This window comes from Stylophora pistillata, chromosome 13, assembly GCF_964205215.1.
Source record: "Stylophora pistillata chromosome 13, jaStyPist1.2, whole genome shotgun sequence".
NCBI classification, from domain to species: domain Eukaryota; kingdom Metazoa; phylum Cnidaria; class Anthozoa; order Scleractinia; family Pocilloporidae; genus Stylophora; species Stylophora pistillata.
This window is the reverse complement of record NC_142531.1, coordinates 11,110,572-11,133,855: the sequence shown is the minus strand read 5'-3', so window position 1 is coordinate 11,133,855 and position 23,284 is coordinate 11,110,572. Positions and strand designations below refer to the sequence as shown.

The following is a 23,284-nucleotide window of genomic DNA, read 5'->3' as shown; positions in this document are numbered from 1 at the left end:
TCAATATCAGTTCTAAAGTTGGCTATCCTAATGACTTCTAGTGGTTACACTTGGGTGCGTGCGCGTATCAGACAGGCTATTGTGACGGCAAGTGAACGGAAGCAACACAATATACTGATGATAGCGTGAGGCATGCCGAAACACGCCTTTAAAAGCTCTGGTCATGGCAGACCTCCTTATTCACACTTTATTTGTCAATGTCTTAGTATTCCAGAAAATTCACGGAATTGCATCAGGGTAAATTGAAATTTGTGCTTTGGAACAGGTTCACACCTAAATGACTGTAGACGTTCAGTACCTGTTAGTAAAACATACTTTAGTTCTTTGAATGCTGACAAGACTGATTTCACTTCTTTATTTTACTTTCTGTGAAATACAAAATGTACGTTGTTGCCCACCGGTGTTTCATGAGTTACTTATTTCTAAGACCACCAGTCAGGTTAAAAGTTGGTATCTTTTCTGGGGTATGTTTTGCATGCTTAGTCTGCTCTCGAATAATAATCATATGACTAAATCCGCACTTGTATATACTGGATCCCCATGGGTCCATTTCTGTTAGCGGATTCGGACATGGTGGGGAGGTGGGGGGAAAGATCTAAATTTGCTGAGACACCAGCTTACTTAATTAGTTTTGCTCAAATTATCTCCAAGGTAACCCAACCATGAGCAATCGCAAGCGAAAGAACAGGAACCAGCAATTAGTATTTAAATTTGTTGAGCCACCTATTCTTAAGACAAAGGGCATTCTAGAGCTGGTGGGAGCTTTAGTGCTTAGTGCCTAAAACGAGAGAGGCTTGGGTCGGATTGCGTAACAACTCTTCGCGAGTCTCCCTCATTTGCCGTTTACTTTTCTGCGAATTAATTCATATTCCGCTCCGTTTCATACCACTCCATTTACTTTTTAATACAAAAGTATCACTGAAATAAAGCAAAGAGAGTGGGAAGTCATCTTCACCTTGCTGTAAATTATCAAACCCTTCCATTAAGGCAAGTTTAACTTAATTTATTCACACTGAGTCTCTACAGACGATCGGCAAAGGCAATGTTACCTCATTTTAAGCTGAGTAACCGAAAATTTCTTATGACTTCGACACTTACGGGGTGCAATTTGCAACGAATCTTACTTTAATATAATTGAGTGTAAAGAATTTCCTATTTTCGAAAGTGGGTGTGTAGTTGAATTGCCAAAATAAGACAAAAATAAAAATGTTAAAACCAAATGAAACCCGATCCCTGCCAAACGATTAACAGGCAAAATTTTATTCAACTCTTACCACTTCCCCCTTAGCACAAACTTTCCTGAATTAAATAAAGAAATATTCTTCCCCTAAAAAGTGTTTTATAACCAAAAACATTGTCTCTTAACATGATAGCTTATGGGGACATTTCTTTAGTTTATCACTCAATATTTTAAAAGAAATAGAAAGCACTGTTAATTAAAGAAAAACCTCACCATTTAACTAACTTTAAGAGACAAGTTAGTTTTACAAACCAATTGGTACCTAAATAGTTATTGTAAACTGAACATTTACACCAAGATACAAACATTACAATACAAATGGATAGTGTCCAAAAATAAAACCATTATGTCAATAAAGGCTGATAGCTTCTAAAGAAACGGTTTGGGGCTGCGTCGGTGGGGGTAACGAAATAATTTGAATATATCAACAAAGTTGAAATGGTAAATTGGCCACCTTTACGATTATAAAAGCTGACGTTTCGAGCGTTAAAGCCAATTTGCTCCGACGAAGGGCTAACGCTCGAAACGTCAGCTTTTATAATCATAACTGTGGCCAATTTACCATTCCATTATGTCTATACACCGGCTTCATTTAAGCAAACAATTTCAGAGCATACTAAAGCAGCTTGGAAATGAACACTGTAGAAAAGTTACTTCCAACCAATGGCACTGCTTTCAAGGAGAGCCACCAGACCAATTGATACAACATACAGTGAGCCAACAATAATACCAGTCCACAACTAGGAGGAAATTTAGAAAGATTATCAATTGTTAGACTGGTATCTACATTTTGAAGGGGAAGCAAGTATTTAATTAGGTCAGATCATTTTCTACCCTCCTTAAGGATCAATTTTCATAAAGAATGGGGCATTACTAGCAGAATTTTTAAAGTGTCACTCATGCCATCCTGCATTAAAGGTAGAAGTCAGTCTCAAAATGGCAGTTTACATGGGATAAATAATGAACATGTAACCCTTTGACAATTGAGAGCAACTAAGTTCTCTTTACAGTATTGCCCCTGAAACAAACATCAAGATCAAAAGGAAAAAAAGAAATGATCACCAACTAAAGAGGCTCTCGACTGCCAACAAATTCTCTTTGTCAGTATCATAGAAAATGTATAGAGAACAGTATGGAGAATATGCATACTGATGTTTGGATGTAAAGGGTTGTTCTGCTGCAAAGTTGTTTACAATACAATACAATACAATGTTCTTTATTTCAAGAGGGAAAATACATGATTAATCCAGTAAAGAGTTTTCTAACACATGGCCCTCTGTAAACCCACCCATCCCACCCAGGGAGGACATCCATCACACAGTAATCTTGTGTTTGGGAAATTAACGTCTGCTACCCCAACCCTGCAGGAGACGGGACCTCCATTTATTCGTCTCTATCCGAGAAGACAAGAATATCTAACCATTTCTTGATGTTATAGAAAGGCAGCAAATTCTTCTCAATTATTTTAAGACCCCGAGTGTTGGTCTGGCCGGGGCTCGAACCCTCGACCTCCCGCACAACAGTCTAGTGCTCTATCCATTGAGCTAACTGGGAGGCAGGTGAATGTTGATTTGTTACAAATCACTGTTTTCCCCTTTCCCAAAAACAAACAAGATCAAGTAGGGGTATTCTCTAGATAGTGGGGTGAAGCTTACCTTGTATGTCAGACGGAAGCCAACAATTCCAACGACCCACTGCACAAAGATTATCACAGTCACCTCTGCAATTAAGGAAAAATTGTATTAAATTAGTTTTATCGATAAATATGATAATCTGATCATTTAGTTAAAATAGTTTGTCTACTTTATCAAAACGGTAACTGTTTTTTGGACAATTGTAACAAGGAAAATAAAATTGCTTAATCTTCAGTCTTTCATTACACAGTAATTACTTCAAATAAATATGTAATAGTGCAATTTATCAAGGGTGCAAAAGAAATGAGTTAAAAAACAGTTATGAACCATTGGACATTTTTCTGACCTGCAGAGTAGTACCACTTCAACTCCCTGAAGTACACAAGAGCAGCAAAAATGCCAAGACACAGAGTGTTGTTCATGGTTCCAGCACCATACAGCTAAAGTGTAGAGAACAAAAGTTTTCAATTACTGTAACTTCTCCAATGATTAATACTGGGTGATTATTAAAAATATTGACCAATTTTGCTGTTCCTGAAAATACCCTTGGCAATTCAACAAGTTTTTAGTTCAAGTGACCCACCCGTCTGAAAATTCCTTGTCACACCACCCTCCATCTCCTTAGGGTGGAATCAGTATGGTTTTCAGCCATTTAACTTCCAGAAGCGATTAACTTGTAACTTCTCTTTGCGATTCCAATACATTATCTTGTAAACAGGTTGTGAGAACAGAGATGCTTGTCGGCTCAAAGGTGTTACCTTGATTTAAAAAGGAATTCTCTTGTCTAATTTACAAGGGGATGTATGGCTGTCACTTGGGAGATTAACTACTTAGATCTTGGGAGTTAGAGGGTTAACAAAAAGACAAGCCCTAAAATGGTCATGATAACAACATTAGTGGACTGGGCCAATGAGAATTCAAAGTAAACTGCACTCAAGAGCTGTGAGACAAAACAAGTTTACATCAGCGATGCCCCCTGCAATTCATTTTTATGCTCTGTATATGATAACTGTTCATGAAGGTTCATTAACTATTAACTTTACCTGTGCAAAGGTCATGGAAACATTCTCCTTCTTCTTCTTGGAGGCAAAAATTAAAGAAGACACAAGTTCTGAAGCATTTGAGCACAGTGGAGTCACCACAAATGACACATAGAAAGCTGCAAACAAATGAAAAAATTAATGTTACACTGTTGAATTAAACACTGATGGATCAAACAAAACAATACTCAATAACTAACTAATAATGGTAATAGGATGGAGTAGAGTCTACGTCCATCAGTAATCATGAGTGATAAATAAAATCAGACAACCACAAAGTGGGAGTCTGATTTGTTTATTTCTCTTTACATCAGGCAAACAAGGAATAAGAAGAAAGAAAAATATCAATTAAGGATTTATTGGCTGATCCCATGCTGAACTATGCAAGCTAACATTAAAAGAATCAGATAACAATAATGAGAATTACTAAATAAATGAGATCTTGGTGGTGAAAGGATTCAAGATTTCAGGTTTCCAAAAAGATTGAAATAATCACCACTTAGACTTGACTTACATGAAACAGGAATAAATGACTTGTTGTATTTATTTGTAAGGGAATCAAGCACATCACACATTGGATCAGCAAATACTGTCACCTGTTGACATAAAAAATGTTCACAATCAAATAAAGCCGACAGAGGAGGGTGTTACGAAAGCTAAGAGCCTCGAAAACTAAGACCCAAGACTTAAGACCCATCTTAGGGCCTGTTCATATGGAGGTGGGGGACCCCGGGAAGGTGAGGTACCCCACCTCGGTGGGGTTACCAATCTTTTCATACAATCTCTCTTTATTTCTTGATCTTGTTCACATGTGAAGTGGGGTACCTCACCAAGGCGGGTTGCCTGGTCAGCTGAGGTGGGTAACCCACTTAGCTGGGGTGAGTTTTCTCCTTGTGAATGCTGGAGGTGGGGTGGGGTGATGTTCATCCGGGCAATTGTCTCTGAATGCTGAATTCTGCCAAAGCCCACCAAAACAACATGGCTGTTAATCAGTACAAGCATGGCAAGCTTTTTTGCAGATATCACCTTCAAAACATCGACAACAATGCCATTGAAGAAAGTTCTGAAAGAGTTGAAAGTGCACTTGTCGAGTCTGATAACCAAGCTGATCTACCGGTCTTGGATGAAGGTAAAGTCGTGCCCGTAAGAACAATGAAACAAAAAGCTTCTTCTGCCGAAAATATTACTTAGTGACCATGCGATAGCTTTTTTAAATCTCACCCCAGCACCCCAGGGTTGCATGTGAAGGCCTATTTTTTCTGACCTCAGGTAGATGGGGTACCTCACCTTCCCGGGGTCCCCCACTGCCATGTGAACAGGCCCTTAGTTTTCGAGATTACGAAAACTAAGACCCCCTTAAATCAAAGCAGTCGAAATATAAAGTCAAATTGTAACCAAAACAGGTCTAATCTGTCAAATTAACTCCTGTCCGATCCTTTCCACTGAGTTTCAGGTATAATTTAACGGTAAATTTAGGGGTCTCAGTTTTTGTAAAATTTCTCAAAAACTAAGACCTCTCTTAGTTTGCGTAATTACGAAAGCTAAAACCCCCACCAAACCATTTTGTAAAAATTTTTACTAAGTCGAATTATGACCGTTCAAAGACTAATCCATAAAACAACCAAAAACTACTTGATGATCCAAAGGGGGCCCATACAATCTGTTTGTGTAGGTGACTGTTGTTTTATAGTGAATGTACCAGATTTACCATTTGCCTCACCTATAGTGATATATTGCTGACTACACGCATAAATCATTGATAAATAAACGTTGAATTACTTTACCTGTGGTGTATAGTCGTCCTTTCGCCTCAAAAATGTTTTTTTGAGCAATTTTGAGTAAGTCTGAGTTCGTCGTTAATGTAATGCATTACATTTTACCAGTTTATTCCTTGCGATTTACCTTTCAAGTTTAAACACTTGATTAAAAGTTTGGGCGACATGACTCAAAATATCGGGCAACATGACTATGAGTTTCGGGCGACACAACTCTGGTTCCAGGCAACATGACTTCGGGCGACTTGACCGGTTACCTTTGTAATACCCCGAAGGGTCTTAGTTTTCATGACACCCTGACAGAGGACTAAGTACCTTATGATGACTAGCTCAAGTTAAAAGAGAGGCTGAAATTTTGATCCACTCATCACAATGTAAAAACTACATCTTGTAAAACATGCCGAAATCAGACTTATTGTATACTCACCAAACCAACTCCAATAACAAGGAGGCTGACACACTTAATGGCCAAATAAGTTGTGCTTTCCTCTTCTTCCTCTTCTTCCTATCAGAGATAAACAACAACAGGAAAGTATTACAAAAAGTAATAAACAAGCAACTTCTTCCAAAATGTCCATGCATTATTCAGCACCGATTTGAAATAACTGATCATTGCTGAATAGTCCATTTTACAGTTGTGTGCTTGGTTGCCAAGCCTTTGAATGGGAGTGAGGCTAGGGTTGACCTTGTTATGATACAAACCTTGCTGCCTTTCAAATGTAAATCAATTTGTTATCATGCTAACTTGATACAGGTCTCTATCACAACAAGGTCATCTTTAGCCTTACTCTGAATCAAAGGCTTGGCAACTAAGTACACAACTGTAAAATGGCCTATTTTCACCAACCAATTATATACCAAAAGAAACCAATCACAAGTTAATACTTTTTTCAAACAGAGCAGAACAACACTCTCACAATAACAATAATACTGGAATGAACTATTTAGTAATACATGGACAAGATAACAACACTACCCCTTAGAATAAGGTTAGGTTGAAATGGTTAGTATATTATCAACATTCATTAGCCATTAATGCAAGGCAATTGCAGTTTAGTAATTGGAGGTAAGATAATAAAAAGAGAGAAGTAAATCAGTGGGTTGCAGCATTTATTTACACCAAATGAAATGTGTTCCAATTTTATTTTGATGAATTATGAAGCAACAAATTACTTTGTATTTCATGAATGATTTTTTATCAGTGGTTTTAAAATATGTTTATGAAATGATGAGGTGATAAAAATAGTGATGGAAAAGATGAATTAAAGTTACTGTAGTTTTGACAAAACTTTGTTATAAAGGTTTAATTACTAAAAAAAGGAAGATGACTCATGGAACATGGTTGTTACATGTAAAAATGTACAAAGGATCAAAGAAAGTTTAAAGATAGATGGAGCTGAGAAGAGGAAATATACAATGACGTCAGTGGTGTTTCTTGAATCTTGCTTCTGTGAGGGGATATACTCACCTCAATTTCAAAAGAATCTTTGTGAATAAGTTCCTGTTAGGTGGTAATAGTAAAAGAAAACAAATTCAAATTTTGCAGGACAATTCTGAGCCATTTTCATTAATTCATTTATCTTTTATTCTGACAAAAGCCATGCAGGCATGCATAGGGCCACCACAATTTTCTTTGAAAATGAAATATGTTTGATGGAAATTGTAAAAATTAATTCTCATGTAATAAAAGTAATTACTGGTTAGATTTTAGTAATTTGATGTTAGAAGTGAGTAAAGCAAGGAAGAGTTATAGAGCTGAAAGCTAGCAAAGCAACCAGCTTAATGTCACTTGACTCAGTGATAATGCTAAAATATTTTTTGTCTACCTCTTTGTCATCTTTAGGCATAATAGGGTCTGTCTCTGTTGGCTGCTTTTTATCCATGCCAGCTCCAAGACGCCAAGCTTTGAAGTACTTCTTCTGGACATGAACTTAATCAAAAACATATTGCAATTGTGAGTTAACATCCTACATAAACATTTATCACACACTAATTGCGATGACAAAGCAATTTTTAACCTAGTACCATGATCGTAACATAATATGATTAGTACCTAATTTCTCCCCATACAATCACCCCTAAATCAAACCTTAACAAATTCTCTTCATCAGTAAAATTGGAAATGTATAGAGAAAAGTATTGAGAATATGCATACTGATGAAAGGGTGTAAAGGCCGGGTTCCGGGAAAATCACAACAAGCTAATTAATACAGCCTCAAAGAAAATGCAGTCAGGTTTGTTATCTGACAAGAAAAAAATCCAAGCCAAGTTAAAATTGGTGACATTAGTGTTGAACATGATTGGTTGAGGGTGGTAAATGTTTTCTGGATCAATAACAAAGCGCTTGTAAAACAAAACCAAAGCAACAGTTTTTATTGGACACTCCTAAAAATTAAAAGAAACTAGCCGTAGTGTTCATGTTTCCAAGATAATTTGCCTCAAAGATTTACTTACAACTTTTTTCCTGTACATGACAACAAAACTAGCCAAATCATGTAGGATTTCCCTGTTTTACACTTAGAGCCATGATTTCTGATTTTATACTTACTTTCTTGTGCAGCTTTATCTTCCCCATCAAGTTGATCAGTTCTGCCAGGCATTGTTTTCTTGGCCATCATGACAAAACGGTGCAGTACCCTTCGCTGCATCCTAAGGTCAATAACAACAAAAAACACCCACATATCAAGATAAAATTGCACCACATCAACTGCTATATCAAGGTAAAATGCAAATTAGCTTCGTTTTTAAATTGTTAGATGAAATAAAAACTAAGGTTGACTTACATTTCTTGACGATGCTTATCTGCTCTCATTTGGGCTGACTTGCTGTCAACAAACTAAAGATTGAAAGAAGATTTAGGAAAATTGAACTAGTATAACTATAATACCTACTCTTTGCAGTCCAAAGTAATGTTATATTCACAGGCAACCTTCTTTGTTCTAGCCTATCTGTTATTAGTATAATTTCATAGCTGAGCGAAGAGTTTCCAGCAATCTGATTGGTCGAGCAGTTCCTTATATGATGCTATGTAAACTGCTCCACGCAGTTTATATAAAATGTTAAAAAAAAATGTTAATAAATGTCACTAAAATGTTATGATTTTAGAAATTTCTCTGTTGTTCAGCTCTGAAATTATACTAAAACAATTATTTACCTCAGGTTCGGTGATTATTGTAGAATAATTCGACAATATTCACCCCGCCTTCGGTGAATAATTGTTAAATACTTTAGTCACTCAATCTGTTTCACTGTTTGCCAATTGATCAATATGCCAGTCAGCCAGCCAACTTCCCAGGGTCAGCTAGCTCACAAAGTAACTGGCAAGTTAGTTGGCTGGGTAAACGACTTACTGTCTTGTAACTCAGTACCCGGGTTTTCCAGTCATCTAGCCAACAACCCAGTCACAGTTGAATAGTCAGCCAGCCAGCCAGCCAACAGCCAGTTAGTTGCCAGATCCAGCCAACTCATCTACCGGTCAATAAGTCAATGAACTTCTTTGTTTGTTACCAGTTATTCAGTCCACTAACAGTCTCTTACATGGAATTTGCATTATACAAATTTTAAATACTATTATTATTAAAAGAAAAACTAACCAAGAAAATCAGATAGGCTACAAAACCAATGAAGCAAATAATCATGGTTGCCAAGGCAGCCTTGCGTACATAAGGGGGCTGATCTCCAAAGTTATGTGGACCAAAATGCCAGTCTGCTCCTTGTACAATACTAAAAGAGAGTGAACATTCACAAGTCACAACTGTGAAAAGCTTTACAATATTATTGATGAAATTCCTTATTAAATTTGAGCACTTACAAGTATGAAAGCGATGTAAGCAACATAATTCCTACAGCTGTCTTGACACTAGGCAAGATTGTCACACCCTAAAATACAATTACAACAGCTGAGTTGGAAAAAAATCAAAACAAAAATGAAATTGAAAAAAGAGAGACATACTTATGATCTTAAAAGAATTTTAAAAATGGAAGGGAAAGCCTAAATTATTTAACTGCCGCATCCTAATGGTGCCCCAACAATAAACACTTATGGGGGGAGGGGACTGTGGGACAAGTTTACTTGGATTGTTAAATTACCACATTGCTACAATCCAAACAGAACTTGAAATTGTTGGTAAAAGATACAAGACTGTTGTACTCAGTTTACTAGTACTTTCATCATCACATTTGATAAAGATAAGCGAATTAAGATATGTTTTGAAATATTACTGACAGCATCTGTAAGACTTAACACAAGCAGGGGTCTCCCTTCATATATTTGAAAGCATTTGGAGTAAGTGCCATTATTTTCATGAGCTCTCAGTCAAGTTTTTTTTTTAACTACCTACATTTCAGCAGCGTGATAATCAAGGCTGTGATATCTCATTTTTTTCTGCCAACATGAGAAATTGTTAGCAAGCGCAGGCTGGTTCCAGATAGAGGTTCAAAACTAACAGCTTAAACCGTAGTAGGTGTATCCCTTTTCTAAACACCAGAGCTGTTTTCTGGATCTGAGTTACTGAACTCTCCAATTGCCAAGACAATGAAGATAAAGAGTATTTGATGTTTGGACTTACTTGTTTGTTACAGCTGATCCTTCCATATCCACTGCCTTCAATGGCTTCACCATTAGCATCAAGGTCACACTTTCCAACTGCTAAACTACCGGCCCATGCTGCTGTTAGTAACATAATGGTACTACCTGCCAATGTCCTGTGCAAGAAAGGCAAAAAAAATATATCTGAAATAATTTTATTTCTACAGGTTGAGGAAGATGACATCTGTTTTAAAGCTTGGCCCTCATGGAGAATCAAACCATCTGATTTTTCAATGGTTTTTTGAACCAATGAGCTTCACAGATCTCTCTGTGTTAGCTCAAACAAACAAACAAGGGCCAGTTGTGCACAGGGCAAATGGTACTTTCCAGTGGATAACCATTATCAAAATGTACTTGGCTATCCATCAGCTGGGTCAAACAACTGAGTCCAGGTTCCTATATGACAAACATCCTCCATGCTACCAGGATCAGCAGTGTTAAAAATGGATTCATGTTGACCACAGGGATATTCTAAGTCAGTTTGACACTTAACTTGTGCTTACATTAAGCACAACTTGGAAGAGACTACAAAATATTAGTGCAGGAAGATGCTAAAACAAAAGAGAGGCCAAAAAAAATCAAGAGGGAAGAAAGTTGGCCAGGGAAGGAGAATATTAAAATGGATTGTTGAAAAAAAAAAACTTGAAAATTCAGGGTAATGTTTAATTAGATGTACACAATTCTGACAATGCTCATTGTCAAATCAAATCGACAAAACAAAACAACCAAGCAAAAACAAGAAAGACAAGGGCAGTTTTAAGTTTTGCTGGAAGATTGCAAATTACTAATTTAAAACCAAACTTGAAAACCTACTTTCATTTAGTAAGATTTGTTTTCTTACCCCATGCCAACAGACAACTTATCCTGTGCATCATCTCCCAAACCTGATACAATGATAATAGCAGAGTCTGGTACAGCTCCCAACAAAGGAAGAACAATACCACCTGGAAGATAAAAAAAGCAAGTAGTTCTATCAGTTTATCATACTTTTTGAAACAATTCTGTTGATCACTTGTGGGAGAATCAATGCATGGCCTTGTGGTTAATACCCTGAAATCCAAATTAAAATGTCCAGGTTTGAGACAAGACTAGTTTCACTGTGACACATTCTTTGGTGAGGCATTTTCCTTGCATTGCCACCTTTCACCAAGGAATAGTCCCTTTTACAGTTGTGGGCTTGGTGGCCAAGCCCTTTGAACAGGAGTGAGGCTAAGGGTGACCCTGTTGTGATAGAGACCAGTATCTAGTTAGCATGATAACAAAGAAATTTGCATTTGAAAGCAGCAACATCTCTTTCATAACAAGGTCACCCTTAGCCTCACTCCTGTTCAAAGGCTTGGCCACCAAGCCCACAACTGTAAAAAAAGGACTATTCCATTGGGTACCAGGATCTCTCTGGGAATGCTGACACAGGCTGCTGCAAGGAGTTTTACTCATGATGTACAAGCACCCAGTCCACACGAAGTTGCTGTACTCCTTAATGCGAATCAGTCCTGAATAAAGATTCTCTCATTCATGTTTTTCAATCATGGCTTACTCTAACAAAGTACTCTATAGTGAGTGAACATTCACATACAGGGCTTCACTACAGGTACTTGATTGTTCTATCATTTTGTTTAAATAAAATGTTGCCTCTTTTTCCTCCATAGTCCTTGAACCTCGAAAGATGATTGCCAGTCATGTTGCTTATTGCAAGGACAAGAAGCATGGTAAGTGCAGGTATGGTGTTTTGTAAAAACTACATGGTTTAAAATGTAGTTACAATTATAAAACAGTGACGCCTTTTTACCAATCAGAGAAGGGTTACAGCCAAGATCCAACAACAGTTCAGCGCCATCTGTAATAATGAAAAATAGACAGTCAAAGACTGCATGTGGCCACTGGTATTGTATAATCTTTATAACTTTGAAAAGAAATAGAGGTTGTATAACATTTCAAAACAAAAAAAAAATTAAACTACATTTATGTAGTGTATGCGGTTGGTCCTCGTAAGCATGCGCACGTGTGCGCATTATGTATTCCATGTGCTTTCGACAATAAATCTAAAAACCGAATACATGACAGTGGCGACGAGGATAAAGTCGTAGGAGACCGTGGAAAATATGACTACTATCGGGAAGATAGAAAGTTTTGATGAAACACAGGAGAAATGGGAAACCTATGTAGAACGGGTGGAACAGTTCTTCTTAGCAAACAACATCGATGAAGACCACCAAGCGCCAACCTTGTTAAGCTTGATGGGCAGCAAAACGTACACATTGTTGAGAGATCTTCTTACACCAGATAAACCAGCTACGAAGAGCTTCCAGGAGATCGTCACGACTCTTCAGCAACACTTAAGTCCTAAACCATTAGAAATAGCGGAGCGTTTTTGTTTCTACAAACGGATTCAGCGTGAAGGAGAAACTGTCTTGACCTATGTAGCAGACCTGAAGAAATTAGCAACCCACTGCAACTTTGGGGCCAACCTTAACGAAGCTTTACGAGATAAACTGGTTTGTGGCCTTAGAAATGTGCAGATACAAAAACGGTTGCTTTCAGAAGCCAAACTCAAATATTCCAAGGCTTTGGAAATAGCGATAGCAATGGAAACGGCTATTCGCGATGCTGCGGAATTACAAAGTGAGCTTCAATCAGAACCTCGCGTTGACAAGATCTCAGATAACCACACACAAGCGCCATCGCCGAACCCCACCACTAAAGTTTGCTATCGATGTGGGGGAGACTCGCACGCAACGCACAATTGCAGATTCAAGGACCAAACATGTTATCATTGTGGGAAGGTGGGCCATATTTCAAGAGCTTGTCGCTCGAAACAACAAGGTAAGCCAAAACAACCACCGAAACCACCGCTTAACACTCAAGTCCATTCTATTGAGTACAGTGAGAGCGATGAATTTGAAGATGTATTAGGAAGCATACAGATACACAATGTAAGCAAACCGAGCAGTCCTGTAATCTGGATCGATCTGAAAGTGGAAGGTAAACCACTGAAAATGGAACTGGACACAGGCTCAGCTGTGTCGATTATTCCACATAATTTGTACAGGGAGAAATTTCACGACAAGCCCTTGCAAGAAACTAAATTAATGTTGAAAACCTATACTGGAGAGAACATTTTCCCAGCTGGAGTGCTGAAGGTAAATGTTGAGTACAAAGACCAGCAACCATTGCTGTTGGATCTGTATGTGGTTAAGAACAAGGGCCCTGTGTTGATGGGAAGGGACTGGCTTCACAAGGTACGCCTAGATTGGTATGCTATTAAGTCATTGAAAGCTTCACAAACCCTATCAACTACTAAGGAGCAGCTGCAAACCATGCTAGACAAATACTCTGATGTTTTTGAAGACAAACTTGGAACGTTCAAATCAGCTAAAGCAAAGCTAACCCTTAAAGAAGATAGCCAAGCCCATTTCTGCAAAGCCCGTGCTGTGCCCTATGCCTTAAGGCCTAAAGTTGAAGAAGAGCTAAGAAGACTTCAGAATGAAGGAATTCTCACGAAAGTTGAGTGGAGCGAGTGGGCAACACCCATTGTACCCGTCCCCAAGAAAGATGGATCGGTCAGGCTTTGTGGTGATTACAAGGGCACGGTAAACCCAGAACTACAGGCTGAACAATATCCCTTACCCCGCATCGAAGATATCTTTGCAAAGCTTGCTGGTGGACAGAAATTCTCAAAGATTGATCTTCGCCAGGCCTACCACCAACTAGAGATGGAAGAAGATTCCAGAAAATACCTCACCATCAACACACACATGGGGTTGTTCCAGTACAATAGACTAGTGTTCGGCATCACTTCAGCACCCGCTATCTGGCAACGCACCATTGATCAAGTGCTGGAAGGGACATCTGGCACAAGCTGTATACTTGATGACATGATTATCACTGGAAAGAGTGATGAAGAACACCTGGCTAACTTAGAAGAAGTCCTTCGACGGCTACAGTTTCATGGTTTGAGAGCTAACAAAGCCAAATGTGAGTTTTTCAAGGAGAAGATAACCTATTGTGGACATGATATTGACAAGGATGGCCTTCACAAGTCTACAGCAAAAGTAGAAGCGGTTTTGGAAGCACCACGCCCAAACGACGTAGCTGAAGTAAGATCATTTCTCGGACTAATCAACTACTACCATAGGTTCTTACCTAACCTGTCGACAACTGTCCACCCCTTGACTCAACTCTTGGGAAAGGACCACCAATGGAAGTGGACAGAGCAATGCGAGGCAGCATTCCACAAGGTGAAAGAAATGATCACTTCAGAGCAAGTTCTAACACATTATGATCCCAGTCTGCCACTTAGACTTGCTTGTGACGCATCCCCCGTAGGCATTGGAGCAGTGCTTTCTCACGTAATTAACGATGGTACCGAGCGACCTATAGCTTTTGCTTCAAGGACACTGACAAAAACTGAGCAAAAGTATGCGCAGATTGACAAGGAAGCTTTGTCGATAATCTGGGGTGTCAAGAAGTTTCACATGTACCTGTTTGGGCGTCCTTTCACTCTATACACAGATCATCAGCCATTAACTTCAATCTTTCATCCGCGGAAGAGCATCCCCGTGGTCACTGCAGCACGTCTTCAACGTTATGCCCTGTTCTTGGCAGGCTATGACTACTCCATTCAATACAAGAACACTAAGGTTCACAGCAATGCAGATGGTCTTTCCCGCCTACCACTGTTAACGGAAGCCAAAGATGAAGAAGTGGTTGACCCAGTGGGTGTATTTAATTTGATGCAGTTTGACCCTTTGCCAGTCACAGTGGACAACGTTAGACGAGAGACACAAAGAGATCCTGTCTTGGCCCAAGTGCATGAAATGACCAGGAAGGGATGGCCAAACAACCATGACCCTGTACTCAACCCCTATTTTGTTCACAAAGATGAGATCACATTACAATCAGGCTGTTTGATGTGGGGAATAAGAGTAATAATACCCCCAAAACTACGCCCTCAAGTTCTCAAGGAACTTCATCAGGGACATATGGGAGTCGTGAAGATGAAGGCCCTGGCCCGAAGCTACACCTGGTGGCCTGGAATCGATAAAGAAATTGAACTGTCTGCTAAGTCCTGCCCAGGTTGCCAACTAGTACAGAGGGAGCCCAGTACAGTGCCAGTGCACCCATGGGAATGGCCTTCGTTGCCCTGGCAACGAATTCATATCGATTTTGCAGGTCCTTTCCTTAACAGCATGTTTTTAGTGGTAGTGGATGCACATTCACGTTGGCTAGAGATAGAGAAAATGAACACTACAACTTCAGCGAAAACCATTGAAACCCTTCAGAAGTTGTTTGCAAGATATGGCGTACCAGCCCAGTTAGTGAGTGATAATGGGCCTCAGTTCACATCAGAAGAGTTCCAGCAATTCCTTAAGAGAAACGGCATCAAACACATCACCTCAGCACCTTATCACCCTGCCACCAACGGCCTAGCAGAACGTGCTGTCCAGAGTTTCAAGAATGCCATGAAGAGTGAAACTGAAGTGACATCTTTGAACATTAAGTTGGCGAGATTTTTGCTAACTTATAGAATCACCCCCCACTCAACCACCGGAGAGCCACCGTCCCAGTTGTTTTTGGGAAGAAGATTACGCACTCGACTGGACTTGTTAAAACCAGATCTCTTCATCCAGGTAAACAACCGTCAGATAGACCAGTCTGTTGCCAAGAGTGGCTCTGTAACAAGGCATTTTGCCATTGGTCAGAGGGTGATAGCACGAAATTACACTGGAAAGTCAAAGTGGGTACCCGGTATTGTACGTGCACGATTGGGACCCCTGTCTTATGAAGTGGAGATTGGGCCTAACCTAGTTTGGCGTCGACACACGGATCAGCTCCGAGATTCCAATGTTCCTGTTACAGACAGACACCCGCCAGTTTCATACCCCTTGCCTTTTCCACTCCCAGCCACGACCACTGATCACCCAGTAGCTGAACTACCTGAACAGACAGAAGTTGTCTCGAGGGAGACAGACTGCTCGTCACCCAAATGCAATCCAGTGGCTGAATCGTCCGCTAGCAGCTCACCGACCCAGATTGAACATGTTCCTGTGAAACGATACCCTTCCAGAGTGCGGCAACCCCCAGTTCGGATGGATCTGTGAACATTGAACTACCCTTTTTTTTTGGGGGGGGGGGGGGAGTTTGAGACTGGATTTCTGCTGATAGCATGTTGCGTTGAACTTTTGGAAACTTTTAAATTCTTAAGGACTTTAGGGGGACAAGAGACTGGCTTACAGGGGAGGTGTTGTAGTGTATGCGGTTGGTCCTCGTAAGCATGCGCACGTGTGCGCATTATGTATTCCATGTGCTTTCGACAATAAATCTAAAAACCGAATACATGACAATTTATTTATTGACTATGAACAAAAAGAAAAAACAAAAAAAACAAACAAACCAGAAATGCATTTTGCAGCAACTCCAAGGATTGCACCATAAAACACCATCAGCAACAGGTTACCAGTTATCTGCAAAGATGATGGCTGAAATAAGCACATCTACAGCCAACATTGAAATTTGAACCTTTTGATGCAAGGTCAAATATTACTTCTGCATTAAACAGCAGCTTTTAAGTGTGATGTAAGTAGTAAAGGCATTTCTATAGCATGAATTATAGATCAGAAAAGGCCATGCTGACAACAGGTTTAGTCAAGAAATCCACAAAAAGTTACTGTGCCTTTTGTTTAAGGCTGGCTGATAGCTGAATCATGAGTGGGTCAGATAAAATTAGGAATGTTTCTCATCCTCCAAGAAGGGATGCTATCACTTTGTAACTCTATATAGACTATTATCAAGTTATACAACTGACAGAGATTAAGCTGTGACATTTTTGCCTCCTGAGCAAAACTGTTGTACGAAACTTTATTTGCCTCAAAAAACTATTGAGGGACACATGACAAAACCAAGACCCAATTTGACATTTCAAACAAATATCAGCATTCTACAAAGCCTCCTGCAAAAAAAACAATGCAAGGATATCGTTAGGAGTTTGTCATTCCTGTAGAGATATCTAGAAAATTTCTGTGGTCAGGTGTGTCCTTTAAACAGCCACTTCTTTTAGGAACTTTCAAGAACCAAGAACTCTGCAGCTTTTATAATCACCTATTCATTGGAAGCAACCAAGCTTAAAAAACACTTAGCTACTTGGCTTTTAAATTGATTAGATGGATCTGATGAAAACAGCTGTACTTGCATGTAAAACTGAAATAATTGAGGTATACAGTGTTCCAAACATACCAATATCTGACTATTTACTTCAATCAAAATTCAGATACTCGAAAACATGGTGCAAATATATTCTAGATAGTTGCGTGTTAACCTAAATTTATAAACTTAGCATACTCCAGAGAGAAGCGAAAACAAGTATTTGCATATGAAAGAAATACTACTTTGGGCGTCCTTCTTTTGAAACTCAAAGACGCCAAACTAACCACTGAACTGGAAAAAAACCAGCCTTTTAATTACTTTTTTCACTTCAATGATTTTTGCAAATCAAAGTTTCAGATTTTTCGCTGCCGCGCCTGTTTTAATTTTTCAGGACTACATAGGTAGAAGATGATCAATTTACAATTTTAAGAGTTCATTAATCACAAAACGATCGAAAATCTGTTTGTAATCTCAAGAAACGTGCGTGACCATTTCTATCATTACCATCTGCATCATATTTCGTCAAAATTTTCGTAATCTCTGCGTAGAATTTGGCAACAGGAAACGGCTTTTAAGATCGTCAGAAATTTTTCAACTTTGATAAACAACCCAATACACGTAGCAGCATCTAGAAACTCACACCCTCGTCTTAAAAATCAAAATATTTTTACACTTCAATGTGTGCTATTTTCGGTTTTATTTTCACATAAAAATATTCAGTGTGCTAGTGGGGAACTCTAGTTATCCAGATAACTCGTAATCGAGGATCATAACGAGCAAAACAACACGTACGAGGCAAACTCAAGCTTTAAGGGGAAAAAAGACATATCTGTAGTATTTAAACAAAGACTGTACAATCAAACAGGTGTAATAGACCATGAACAAACATTTGGTATTTCTGCCTAGAAACTTAGAACTAGCAAACACAGTATACCCTGGAAAAAAGACGATTGTATATTTGTGGGCAACACCACTACATGATATATCTCTAACGAAATTGCTTCCAAAATCGAATTTTTAAATGTAGATCAATGCCCGGGGTAAAGCTTAAATGGGCATAATAAATATTACCATAAAATTGTTTACACGCCCGTTTCGTCAATTACAGAAGTGTACAGTCAACTTTGACGCGAAGAACAGATCACAAAACAGTACAGCAGCCTTTTTAGGGCAATCACACTTTTTGGCTGTCATTCTCTAGGTGGCAAGAGCCTACAAACAATTTACTTCTACGGCCACTTTATTTAAATTGGCGGTAAATTATTTAAACCTCATGCAAGGATGTAATCGCGGTATTGCAAAGTTAAACTTCGATTTTTACGCAAGAACGATCGCAAGCGACGATGGAACTCTTGATCTGATGCAGCTAAAATGAATCAAAGTTGCCCCGACGAGTCCAACAGATTTGAACATTACCAAGTGCTGAAGAAATATTCGGTATTACTTTTAACTTACCGTAGACGAACAAGGATAAGTTCCGTTCATGTCTTCCTCGCATGGAGGGCGTCCTTCCGAGCTGTTCGTCTTTTTCTCAGCATTCTCCTCGGCCGCCTAAAAACCGACAGAGACAGTTGTTTACACACAGCCAAAAGTTAACATGTATGGTTGAGGCGCTTGCCGATGACCCAAACAACGATACTTAAATATTTTTTAACTTGACCTTGCTTGTAAATAAATAAAATTTTAACTTACCCGCCTAACTCTGCTAAAGCTAAACAGGGCACGTGAATCCGATGGAACAAAAAACTGGCAAGAAATCCATGTGCCAAGTAGAATTAGAAAGTAAACTTTCGGAGTAAAGCACACCATCTTGTCCGAACTAAAGTCTTCCAAGCGACGCCTAGCGCTAATGCCGATGAAGTTGCTGCTTCTGGAATATTATTACTGACTAAAAGCACTCTGGGCACGTAGGTTTGCTTTGATATGGAAATTAGATACCTGGAAACACCTCAATGAACATTTAACACACGCTAACAGGAACTGATTTTGTGTAATTTTCGATGAGTGCGTGCTATGTCAGATTTTTAAACAATCCTTTCCGTGTGTCAAAACTCACCAAAGTATTACCGACATTTTCATTAGTCGGCGAATGACAATTTCTCCGGTGTTTCTGCATGGACTCTTGGCAGATTCATTGCATATTCATTGAAAAGTCGGGTACTTTTGGTAATGCGTGATTGAGATATGTCAGGGGTGGGGTAGCAGGGGCTTAACCTGCTGGCCATCACTCTCTCGATGTGACTCTGTTACTAAAAACTGAAGCCTTTTTACGCAACTACAACACTAGTGACGACTATGGTATCCATTGTGAACATCTAAAACAATTCATAAGACTTCTGACAACTTTTAAGCTTCCACATAGGGTGCCATGGGTACGTCGCGCGAAATGTTTTCTGTCTCGAGAGTTTCCTTTTTTCGCGCGCGTCGTTCAGCATCAATACTTCTCTGTTGTAGTCACGCGCGAGAAAAGTGAAAGCGCGCGCCTCCATTACTCGCGCATACGTGGGAGCAGCCCTCTGGCAACTTACTTTTGCTATAAAGACTTCCATTTTTATAGCTAAATTTTCACTTTGTTTCTCGTTTTGAAGTTAGTTTAAAAGTTCGGGACACGAAAAATATGTATTAAAATTTGTCAGAATTAAGGAGATCAAGTAAATAAATTCACCAGTACTTAACCAGTTAACGCTAGAATGCTCACAACGGTTAAATATAAGTCTTGTTTCTTCAGCCGTATCCCTCAACAGGTCGCGATGATGATTTATATTCACAAAAAGGCCCAACACTTTAGCGACTATCCGAATTCCTTCTGGAATTTTAACACCCTCAAGAATCAACCGCTAACGATTGAGAACTTGGCGACCCATAAACAGAAAGAATACAATTATGGAGATATTTAAGGCTAAGGATCTTACGTATTTTTTAAATCAAGGAATGTGCATGAGAAGAAATAAAATTTGATTCAAAGTTTTTGACCCTGGAACATTGTTGTTTTGACCCCTGGAACATCGACTCAATGTTCGAGCACCTTCTTTCTCCAGAATTGACGAAGGAGAACTAGGCCTCTATTCCCTGAGTGCTTCAGTATGTTCAAAATTAAACTGTTCATCTTTAAACGTTCTGCAATCCTTTCTAACCTTCTGTAAAATGCTACCAAGAAGGAATTAAGCAAAGTAATGACTGTCAAGTCTGGATTCTTAATCAACCTTCGAAGTTACCACACAATGATTACAATTATTCATAACAAGCTGCCGTCTGCGGCGCAAGCCGAGATTAGCGCTGCATTTAGGATAATGCTATGGTAGTTACGCAAAACGTTTAGCACTCTTTCTTAGCATGGCAGTCTTTTGAAAACTTGACCGCTTACTCTCTTTCGAAAAATATCCCATGGAACAGGTCACAGCCATAATGAAGAACAAGGACATAACACTTTTTTGCTACAATACAATACAATACAATGTTCTTTATTTCAAGAGGGTAAATACATGATTAACCCAGTAAAGAGTTTTCTAACACATGACCCTCTGTAATCCCACCCATCCCACCCAGGGGAGGACATCCATCACAGAGTACTCTTTAGTGGGTAATTAACGTCTCCTACCCCAACCCTGCAGGAGACGGGACCTCCATTTATTCGTCCCTATCCGAGAAGACTAGAATATCTAACCATTTATTGATGTTATTGAAAGGCAGCAAATTCTTCTCAATTATTTTAAGACCGTGAGTGTTGGTCTGGTCGGGGCTCGAACCCTCGACCTCCCGCACAACAGTCCAGCGCTCTATCCATTAATCCATTGAGCTAACCGGGAGGCGGTGCTAGAATTTCTGTTGAAGGGACAGAACATACTACGCAACATTTTATTCCCCTAACATTTGCATGAAATCCCGCTGAATTCAGGCCGTGGAAATAAAGCTTCAGAAAAAACATTACCACAATTAAAACTCTCTACGTCATTGGACAAATTTCCCAGTCACCTTATTGGTTCAAGTTTTCAGCGAATAAAAAACGCACAAAGTTTGGATATCTCCATGTTATTACAGTCAAGTGAAAATTAAAAAAAAAGGGTTAAGTTTTATGCAAAAGGATGAACGAGTAATGATGAAGAGTAAATTAGTGCTTGATTGGCTTCCACCTATTTAGTAGATCAAACAAATTAATAAATGGGGTAAGTTTCTAAAGAAACTGTGGGGCTGTGTCGGTGAGAGTGACAAGGTAATTTTGGTTTTATCAACCATGTTGATAATATACATTGGCCAGCAAAAAGAGTCTTAAAGCTGACGTTTCGAGCGTTAGCCGCCTTCGTCAGAGGAAATGACGAAGGGCTAACGCTCGAAACGTCAGATTTGAAACTCTTCACGGCGGCCAATTTACATTAACAACTGAGTTGCTAAAACCAAACAAACAAATTAATACTTTTGCTCGAATGGAGACTGTCTCTGTGTTGACTCTATTCGTGCCGAAGTCATTGTCTGACTCACTGACCTGGGTTTTAAATTGCCCAAGCCAATCGACCTTTAATTTACATAACATCATTACTCGAATTCTTCTGCATAAAACCCCTTGACACCGTACTAGCTTATCTTAACTCAGCTGTTTTTTTTTTTCTTTAAATTCTCACTTGACAATGATATCGTATGATATAGAAAAATTGTGTCAGCAGCTGATTGGCGACATGATAGGAGCGCAGTTAGCTTTTCTCAGGGCTGGAAATCCTTGTTTTACACTGTAGTTTCTGCGATAATATGCTTTATAATTAAAACCCTCTAGGTTCTCTGATATCTTTCTCGTGTACGGTCAAAAGAATAAATGCGACATGTGTCCTGTATGTACCGACCTCGCCATTGTCCAACACTGTCTTTTGCGCTATGCTTCACGTTGATCAATGTGATACATTGTAAACTCATCGTCTTAAGCTCGACAAGCCTCTCTTTTTAATACAAAAGATCGTGGCAAATGTATGCAAAACGTTTTTCCATGTGACAAAATTTTACAGTTACAATTTTCAGTAAAAATATAATTAGATCTTTATTTTTTACGGGCAAGTTGAACCCTCTAACATTGGCCCCGCTCCCAACGTGTGGCTTCGGACCTCGGTTGGTAGTAACGCCCAACTAGTATGTGGAAAAGCCTGGGGTCGAATACCGTGAAAGCCTCACTTTTTTCTGGCTTCTTTTCTGCAATATCTTAATTCGTAGTTCGCCTGCCTAATAAATGTTGGAAAAACCGTTTAAACTTGATACAAAGTAAAAAAAGCCGTCTCATCAACAAGGAAAATTCCCCTTCAGATCAAAAGTTAATCATGTAAATTTTTAGACTGAAAAGTTACTTAAGTATACATGCCTCTTAAGGTTGTTAAAAATTTAAACAACTCACACTGAGTGATTGTAACTGAAAAAGATGGCCGTTACCTTGAAACATGTACTATAAATTCGAACACACTGATCAACCTGCTGTTTTCCTGACCGTTCTTTTTCACGAAATTATCACAAGTCACCATAAAAGGATATGGAATGCTCATATCTTGCATTGTGTTGAGATTGTGTTAAGTTTAAGCCATATTGATTTGTTTGTTTATGCTTAATCATAAGATTAGTCAGGCATCCCTAGCTAGGATAGCCACGGAGGCTGGGAACGAAAGAAAAAACATTATGGGATAAGTAAAAAAAAGCGCATGGTGAGAGAGTTGGAAAACTGAGAGAAGTCGGAATAAAATTGTTCAGTTTATTCAATCAAAGTGAGTCGTGAGTATATTGTCAGAAGAAACATTTCCGACAGTTGGTACGTTCTCGCTCTCAATTTGAATGAACAAACAGCACATGATAAAATACGCTGTGACCAGTTTCAAGAAAGACACAAGAACTTTTGA

At 39.0% G+C, this 23,284-nt stretch overlaps 1 protein-coding gene and 2 long non-coding RNA genes across 5 annotated transcripts; 1 reads left to right on the top strand and 2 right to left on the bottom strand.

Moving 5' to 3' along the window:
• The first annotated feature begins 3 nt into the window (after positions 1–3).
• On the top strand, positions 4–1,455 carry LOC148717633 (uncharacterized). Its single transcript, XR_015994565.1, has 2 exons — positions 4–1,356; positions 1,418–1,455. It is a non-coding gene; the product is annotated as an uncharacterized LOC148717633 (long non-coding RNA).
• On the bottom strand, positions 1,221–19,619 carry LOC111322113 (uncharacterized). 3 transcript variants are annotated; one of them, XM_022925173.2, is made up of 18 exons: positions 19,477–19,619; positions 18,876–18,971; positions 16,672–16,741; positions 12,067–12,114; positions 11,119–11,221; positions 10,258–10,393; positions 9,501–9,568; positions 9,283–9,412; positions 8,473–8,525; positions 8,238–8,338; positions 7,516–7,619; positions 7,158–7,190; positions 6,117–6,194; positions 4,429–4,510; positions 3,918–4,033; positions 3,221–3,314; positions 2,896–2,960; positions 1,221–1,980 (listed from the first exon to the last, which is right to left on the bottom strand). In XM_022925173.2, the coding sequence occupies exons 1-18, from the start codon at positions 19,534–19,536 to the stop codon at positions 1,891–1,893; spliced, it is 1,527 nt and encodes a 508-aa protein (XP_022780908.2). In that variant the 5' UTR covers positions 19,537–19,619; the 3' UTR covers positions 1,221–1,890. The 3 variants fall into 3 exon arrangements, with proteins under 3 accessions (XP_022780908.2, XP_022780906.2, XP_088598983.1); XM_022925171.2 differs by having other exon boundaries at positions 19,113–19,564; XM_088742857.1 differs by lacking the exons at positions 7,158–7,190; positions 19,477–19,619 and adding an exon at positions 19,113–19,328.
• On the bottom strand, positions 4,702–6,110 carry LOC148717632 (uncharacterized). The gene is made up of 2 exons (XR_015994570.1): positions 5,925–6,110; positions 4,702–5,880 (listed from the first exon to the last, which is right to left on the bottom strand). It is a non-coding gene; the product is annotated as an uncharacterized LOC148717632 (long non-coding RNA).
• Positions 19,620–23,284: the final 3,665 nt, after the last annotated feature.